Source organism: Populus trichocarpa, chromosome 8, assembly GCF_000002775.5.
Source record: "Populus trichocarpa isolate Nisqually-1 chromosome 8, P.trichocarpa_v4.1, whole genome shotgun sequence".
In the NCBI taxonomy this organism is placed as follows: Eukaryota; Viridiplantae; Streptophyta; class Magnoliopsida; order Malpighiales; family Salicaceae; genus Populus; species Populus trichocarpa.
This window is the reverse complement of record NC_037292.2, coordinates 7213971-7222729: the sequence shown is the minus strand read 5'-3', so window position 1 is coordinate 7222729 and position 8759 is coordinate 7213971. Positions and strand designations below refer to the sequence as shown.

At 37.0% G+C, this 8759-nt stretch overlaps 1 protein-coding gene across 1 annotated transcript; it reads right to left on the bottom strand.

The window, feature by feature from the left end:
• Positions 1–386: 386 nt before the first annotated feature.
• Positions 387–1297, bottom strand: LOC7483915 (basic leucine zipper 43). Its single transcript, XM_002311386.4, has one exon. It carries the CDS (start codon positions 1112–1114, stop codon positions 512–514), a length of 603 nt encoding a protein of 200 aa, XP_002311422.1. The 5' UTR covers positions 1115–1297; the 3' UTR covers positions 387–511.
• Positions 1298–8759: the final 7462 nt, after the last annotated feature.

Genomic DNA, 8759 nt, shown 5'->3' with positions numbered 1-8759 from the left:
TCTTGTTTCTTCATCATTTTTAAGTACACCTGAGAAAAGTATCGCTTACTGTTACAGTGAATGAAACAAAAATTTGTAACGTCAGAAATCATTATTTGTTTCTCATTAATTTTTCTTTCCTTGATTTTCCATTCTTAGGTTTTGTCGAGTTCATGTGCGATTAATGATTCTGGTTGACTCGATTAAACTTTGATGGGTTCTTAAGTTAATGATAAAAGTCGTTCAGGCATTATTAGTCTTTTATATGTTCCTAATGGACCCTTTGGATATATCATTTTCAAGTAGTAATTTTGTTTGCTGGTTGCACTAATGCATACGCGGCAAGAAGATTGATTGCAAGTAATATAAAAGGAATTGATTGTTTTAAGGAATGTGCAGGATGATAATGAAGCCAAGGAGGGGAATGGTTAGAAAGCTGTTATTGCAGATGGAAGCTAAAGTTAACATCGATAATCATCTCAAACAGAAGGAACATGAAGTAGCTATTATAATGGCAAAAGATCTCTTGTTTTCAATGAAGCAAGTCTACAGAACTAGTGACAGATTGGTTTGAGGATTCAGCTCTGACATGGGCTGTGTTGCAGGGGACCTCTTCAAGATCTCTTAAAGCAGTGGCAGTGTAAGGGCTGCCAATTTGCAGGTCAGTAATCATTTGGCGAAGATCAGAAGCTTCTTTTTTGAGCCGTGCATTCTCTTGAAGAACCCGGTCATGACACTCAGACACATGATTCAGCTTGTCTATCAGATTGTGGTTCTCAGTTCGCAGCCGAACTACCTGAGTCCATAGCTCATCTAGGTGCTTCTGTTTCCTCATCCTTGACCTGCGAGCAGATTCTCTATTGGAAATCATTCTCCGTTGCTTCCTCTCGTCGATGATGCTGAGTTGGTGCTCCTCAGATTCATCTGAAGTTGAGTTGTTGCTGAGACTTGAGGACTGTGGAGTGAATTCACGAACCGGTTGCGGGAACGATGAGCTCTGCAAGTTGTTCAAGAGTCTGTTGAAATGGAAGGCTGGTATGCTGCTTTGTTGCATCATGCCGAAATTAGCCGGGAAAGGAATCAGGCTTTGATCAGGTGCTATATAGTGAATTCCTGTGAGCTCGCCTGGAAGCATGGCTAGAATTCTTGAGAAGATACTTCAAGGGTTTGTAATCGGATATTGTGGTAATGAAGAACATCATGAGGATTGGAGGGGTTTTATAGTTGAGAAAAGGCTAATGAGGTGGGCCAATTTCAGCAACATGTATTAACAGTATCAGTATCTCACAGAGCAGAATTTAAAACAATTATTGTGAATGGTAACATAAATCTTGTTATCTCATGTATGCATATTTAAGGATTGAAATGCACACATCCACTTATAATCTCCTAAAGGCAATTGGATGCTGTCTTCAGACCAGGTAATGAGATGTTGACACATGCTATTATATGCATGTGTGCTTGCTATTTATGTATGTGTATATGCAACTGATAATGCAATCATAGAAATTTGATCATTTGGATAATCATTTGGCTGAGATATGATGCTCGCTACAGAAAAGTTGATGATGCGGGGAATGTGATTATTTAAATGTGAATGCTTCGGAATAATAATAATAAGAAGGAAGGAGAGAAATGATGTCTTAAGTCAATCTCAAAGAAGGTTTTCCTCAGAAGCCAGGACAATTTCAGTTCCCCACTGGAACTTAAAAATCCACCAGCCAATAATAATAACTTATGCTCTATGACGCAAGGAAGTTCAGTTTAAAAGGTAAGTAAGCGAAACAATACTACTGAGTTTATATGACCATTTTGTTTTTTTTTTAATTAATTATATTTTGATGACTCGTTAAGCACTTGCAATTTGGGATTAGAGGGTCCATCAGAGGGGGATTATCAACTAGTTAACATCAAGTACCTAAATCCCATCCCTTTCATTTTTCTTTCTAAAGCTTTTTATGGAACCTGAGCCTCCGGGCAAAGAAATACCCTGCCCAGGTTCCTCTTGATCTTGTATTATTTTGTCAAGGCAAAAACACAAGTCGTTGAAGCCATAGCCTTGGTGATATTGATTGTCCAATGTCAAAATTGAACTATAGCAATGTCAACTGAACAGTTTGCCTACATGATAAGGAAGAGGAAGTCAATGGAGTTCATTATTTTTTGTTTCTTCTTCTTCTTTAAGGTGGAGTTCATTATTTTTTGTTTCTTCTTCTTCTTTAAGGTCTTAAACCATGCGTTTTATTAGGACCTTATTACTAGCGGGGAGACCTTGCTTTTATCAGTAACTAGACATCAGTCCAACTGTAGAGCAGTTCACTTGCATCATTGTGATGTTGGGGAATATGTGCCTCTTCAAGAATATAAATTTCTGGCTTTCTTTCTTGAAGCCTCAGCACTAGGGCATGCACCTACATTAGAGCTCTTTTTTTTTCGTTTTTCTTATTTATCATATGCCCGGCTTCTCATCTACATCTCCTTCTGGCCCACCAGTTGGGACTATAATATCAAGAAGATTAATATTATTAAAAGAAGATTAGATCAAAAAAGTCTTAACAAATCTTAGAGGTAGCAACTTGCAAACGCAAGTGTGTGTATGCTATTTGTTTAACAGAGCTGAATATTCCATTAATACCTCTCTCTTTAGTTTCTGCAATAAACTATGCTCAGTTTAGATGATCCCCCACTATGGAACTTCACTTCAACTTCCTTTCAGCTCTTAAATTCTTTTCTAGATCAGAATAAAAGTTAGGGATGATAAATTAAACAATGATATTTCATGAAGCACATCCACAGAAGGCGAAGCTCAACTTGTGTTTGGTCATCATGGGGCAGCCGATTATTTGTTTCTTTGTGAAACTTTTATTGCCTTCATATTGGTCAATGTGCATGATGCTAAATCCATGATCTGAAAATTAAGCTGCAAATAGATTTGGCAATCCCCTCATTAATTATTAAGCTTGGTGATGGATACTGTTTTTTTTTGCCCCTGAACTTGCATTTCTCTTGCAACCTGCCAAAGTTACTTGCTATTTCTACAAGTTTGTGCATACAAAAGCTGAAAAAGAGGTAAGAAAAACAGAACATGAAAAAAAGTCCTGCTTTCCTTGCTGAACTTATTTTTTTTGGGATGTGATAGGAGCCACTAGTGACTGTCCTTAGTATATGGACTATGGTAGTTTCACTTTTGGTGGTGTATTTAGTGCAAGAATGACATGGTGCAAGTAGTGAGACAAGAAAAAAGTACTGACCACGCCCCTTGCTTTTGATGTGCGATCAATGTGCTACTTTTGCTTATAGCCACATAAATGGAAAATATGAAGCTAAAGCAGCCCTTGAGTTGTGATTTACCGTAATGGATTTGACATTCAGTAGCTGAACCAATTCAGACACTCAATTTGTAAATAAAGAACATTTTCTGCAAAGAAAAGGAGGGTGAAAATCTTGTTTATACCATGTAAAGCCTGCCAAACCAAGTTGGACAAGACATGATAGACCGAAGGCAAGTTATGTGGTAAAAGCGACACAAAACTAAGATGTTCCATGGCTACAATTGATAAATGTGAGTGCCTGGTACATGCTATTTCTGGAAGGTGAGCGGCATGCCAACCATAATCTCATCAAGTACAAGATGCAGCAAATGAATGTTAAAAGAGATCAGAGGACAAATCTTGTCCTTTTAGATATGATTTTCCAGGTTTTCCTCTCTTAAAAGAGATCATGGAACAAAAGGAAGCATCAGAATTAGAACCTGCAATACTTTTTAGACCCGAATCGTTGCAGAGGAGCATTTAGTGCAGGGTGTCATTGGTAAGGTTAGGCCTATATAACATACACGATCATTACTCTAGCAGAATCAGCTTATATTATACATTTTCATAATATTGACTGCACCGCTATCGCATCTCATGCTGTTATTGCTAAGATGCTACAGGGAAAAATAAGAAAGTGCCATGTTATCGATAGATCCATCAAATCATATTTTGCATGATAAACCCTCAGGAAATGACAAAGAATGCACAGAACAACACTATGCAAACCCACGCAAGAATAAAATTCATGAAGATGCTTTGATTTGATTAATCATTGAACATACTGGAGAAGGGCTAATTCAGGGTCCTACCAATTAATAGGAAAACAACAAAAACAGAAGAAAGATATCATCAGCAACCAATATAGCTGCTGCAACTTGTTTTTCTTATCCACAATTACGAATCCCCCATCTATACATTCCTAGTCTAAACATATAGCCATAGCTGAAACGCAGACACGGAAAGAGAAGGCACCGTCAAAATGACTATTATGAGTGCTAGGTACGGAGGGGGACTGGATTTAAAAGCTACCATATGGTGCCCAAGCATCATTTTTGGGAGGGTAACACATAGAATTGAAACAACTGATCATGCTCCCTGCTGGGGCCATATATTACCGTGGGTGCCTGGCGCACCTCTCTTCCACAAAATTGCACCGCCTGTCAGCTAACCTCCGATAAAGGCCACTTGCATCTCTCCCCCTTTCTTTGACTAGTATGGAACGTACAGGAACAGGCATACGAAAGCAGGATTCTGGCAAGAATATTACTTAACCTGCAGCTCCATAAGTTATTCATCTCTGCGTAATTAAGATTTAAACCTGCATTTCGACTTGAATATATGAATTCTATATATGCCCTTTAAATCTTAATTTCACAGCAAATGAACCAGGGACATGGTGATAAATACATTAATTAAATATGTAACTAATATGAAAATTAAAATCTGGGCCACTATGTGTGGCTTTTTACTGCTTTTGAAAGATGCATGCAGTTTCTAACGAATTTCTCTCCATTTTCAGTTGCATAATCATCTTTTTTTCACGCGTCACCACCTGAAATGAGGCTCCTGAAAATTCCATGAGGCCACAGGACACCACATCAAAGTCTGTTTTCAAACTTTTTCAGGCTTCTCCATCATGGGCTTGAAATTTTTTGGTACCATCATCTCTGTACCGTGTGTGCATTGTCTCCACCTTCCCCCCCACTCAAGCAACCCAACTTTAATTTTTTCCTTTCTTTCCCTCACAAATTTTCTAAATGGGGTCATCGCATTTTGTAGTGATTGGTTGAATAAGGATAAGCTCATCATCATCATCTACCATTTGTCTGTCCTCCTCTGCTATTTTTTTTTTCCATGATCTCTACATTCTTTAAAAAGCCAATACACCAGTACATATTTTATAATCTTCTCATTAGCATTGTTGTCCACAGCATGTAACTTCGTGTTTTATAATAATGATGGTGGACGGTGCATTGAGAATAATATTACTAATTTGCACGCATGCATTTAATCCTGCTCACGTATGATCTTAAGGCCGTAATCCGCTAGCAACGTGGATATTAAAAGTTATTTAGCTGTTTCTAAAGGATCAATTGTCAATATTGTTTAGTCACTAATCTATGTTATTTTGATGTAGCTAGCTAGCACGTCTCCTTAATCTCCTACCAAGCTATTGCCACTGTGTGGCGTCGTGTCAAACAATGAGAGATCAAAAGTTTTTCGACAGTAGCCTGATTGATCATTTGATATTTGCTTGCTGAAAGGATTGGTCACCGTCATATATTCTTCCTAGTAGTATCATGGAGTCAGACTGTTGCCAAACTTGCAACCAGTAGACGTGCCACAGTGATCCATCTCTATCCTATTGAAAACAAAATATTGTTATATATGATCCTTGGTGAAATATTTTTCGTGCAAAGCTTCTCCTGTTAATTGATAGGCTACTTTCCTCTAGTGCCATCTCTTTTAAAAAAAATGAAGGGACATAGGTTCCAATGTTGTTATGCTACGCTCGATGATATTCTACAATTCGAAGTGATTAGAAATTGGTTCTTTAATGATTAGATATATTATGAGTTAATTAAAGGTTTTAATAATATAATATATTCTCCATAAAACTAGTAGCTTCTTGTAAAAAGCCTATAAAATGTAGAATAGTCTCTTCTGATAAGATTCTGAGACTCTTAAATAATAAAGTCATTAACTGTTAGTCAAATAATTACAATAAATAAAAGAATGAATATTTATTTTTAAAAACAAAAGTGTTTATTCTTACTTTTGATATAATGAATACTCTGAAACTAAGAAAGTTTTTTTTGTTTAAAATAGAGATTGTGAATCCCTTACTTGTGTGATTCTAGAGATATTTATACTATGAAAACCCCGTTAAAAAGATATCTTTTAAGAATTTATGAGGTTTTATACCCTTACAACACTTTTTTAGGATAAATATTCATGACATTAATACTAATGTGGGATGTGATATCCTTAACATTAATATTAATAAGGATGAGAGATGAATATCTCTTATATTAATATTTTATGTTAATATCATAAGAATAAGTAAATAGAGACTTATGGCTCCACATGAGGTCTATACTGATTTTCAGGCCTTTAGCTATTTGTACTTGACATACTGTCAAGCTTACAGTTAATGGGTATATCAGCAAGTCAAACCTATGCCCATTTAGGCTTGGCATTTAGTAGAGCCTAAGGGCATTAGGTATGACAACACGTTAGACTCATGGCCAATTAGGCTTAGCATGCAGCTAAGTTAAAGGTTGACAAGTTGAGAAGGTTGCTAGAATCATGTTCAATTAGGCTTGGTGCGTAGGCAAGCCTAAAAGCAATGAGTCTGGCTATTTGTAAGACCTGTGTCTAATTAGGTTCAACACACAGCTAAGTTCAAGGGTTTTAAGTCTGATAGCTCGCCAAACTCCTATCCACTTGAGCGTGGCACAACGCCCAACACAAGGGTGATGAGTTTGGTAGCTTGCCAGACCCATCTTTGTTTGGGCTTGGCTACAGGGTTTAGGAGATTCTGATCCATGATTGAACTTCTTGATTGAACTCTGATCCATGATTCAACGAGTTGCAAGTTTTTAAAATTAGACCAGGTTTAGAAGATTCGTCTGGGTTTTCTTGGTTTTTTTCCTTTTTTTTAAGTTGATGTTTTTTTTTATTTTAAATTTTTTTTAATAGTTCTTTTTATTAGATTAACATTGAGTTATTTAATAATTTAAATAGATTAACATTGAGTTCTTTTTGTTATATTATTTAAATTGTCATTTAGACCAATAACTCAATATTTTAATTTTTTTTAGCCTAGCACATTTGTTATGTAAAAAAATCTTAACCCGCAGCGAAGCGTTGGTATACTCTATACCGACACTATGTGGAGAATGCACAAAGCCTTCTACTAATCATCAACATCGTTGAACCTGACCAAATTATTAAGGGGTGAGCATGTCAACTTCAAAGCTTTTTGGTGTCTCCATTAGCAAGTTAATTGCATCATGGCCTTGAGTTTCAAGCAGTACTTGAATGAGTTATGGTTAGGAATTGGGAGTAGGCCTAAACCATACGTGTGGCCACCATACAAGATCTTCCTTGATCTGCTTTAAACCTATTTCTTCTGTCTAGTGATGCATTTTTGGCTGTTCAAATTATTTGCTTGGAAATGCAACAATTAGTCCTAAAAAAGCCATATATCCTCATCGGGAGAGAAAGGTCTCTCTCTCTCTCTCTCTCTCTCTCTCTCAACAGTAACAACACCATAGCTATTTTGTTTGTGTTCGTGGGGAGAAAATTGCACTTTCATTAATCAAATAGTCGTAAGTGGAGTTGGGTCTTATGATAGCATTAGAAAGGTAATCAGGCTGTGCTTTGTAATTATTTCATTTTTCTCTCTTGTTTTTATATGTAAAATATCAAGCTCCTTCATATCCTTGTGATTGGGTTTAGCTGATTATTAGGTGTTAATTATGGTCAGACAGGGAAAAAAGAATTTTCTTTGCTCCAAAAATGAAGTAGTGGGAGACTTCTGGAATCATTTCTTTATACACTTAAAGATGCAAATAGAATCCAAGAAAAACTGGGCCCTAATACGCGAAAAATATCATCAGATGAGGAGCAGAGGAATGCTACGTTCACACAGAAAACCAAAGCCACTCACTCATGAGAGCTAAAGAAATGGTCATAAGTGGCAATCATAGCAAATTTTGATTACAGCTTGAAACACTAAGAGGCCTCCTATCGCCACCATTTCTTAATGGAGCAACTTTAATTTGTTTGCATTTTCACTTGCAATTTCACCATAATATGACCACATTGTCATTTGTCCATCCTTGAAGATTTCTTGTTCCTTCTAGCCTTGTAATTTGTGGTCACAAATGTCTTAATGACCCAATCAGAAACCAGATTTTGCTAAAACTTAACAGAGTTTGTAACATAGACGTGCTTATTTGTTTTGAAAACTGGAAACTAACTAGAACAATCTCAGATTCTCAGCATCCTATCCCATAATAGCCCTTCAAAGCTGGTCCTTGCTCTAACCGGCAGCCGGGGAAGGCTTAGCAAAATGAGTCAGAAGTAGGACCAAATAACTTCCAGATCAGTATTGCCAATATGGGTAGCAGTAATACATCCGGTGAAGCCTGTTCAAGATTCTATACTTAGGACCTGAGAGATTTTGAGGGTGCCCTTTAATTCAATCAGAGCCATGTTACTTGACCTTCTCTGAAATGACGTGTTCATGGATGCTTAGCAACCCGAAAAACAAGCGGCCCTACAGGCTACAAGTCACTTCCTTAATGCTGACCTGATCTTGTTGGTCTTAGCTAGCATTGACAAACCTTAAAATAAGATTCAGTCCTTTATGATGCTTTACTACGATCTGCTTCTTAGAAATCACCATGTTTAGTCTGGGTAGTGGTTAACCTCAGGTTTTGGACAAACAAGCTTCAA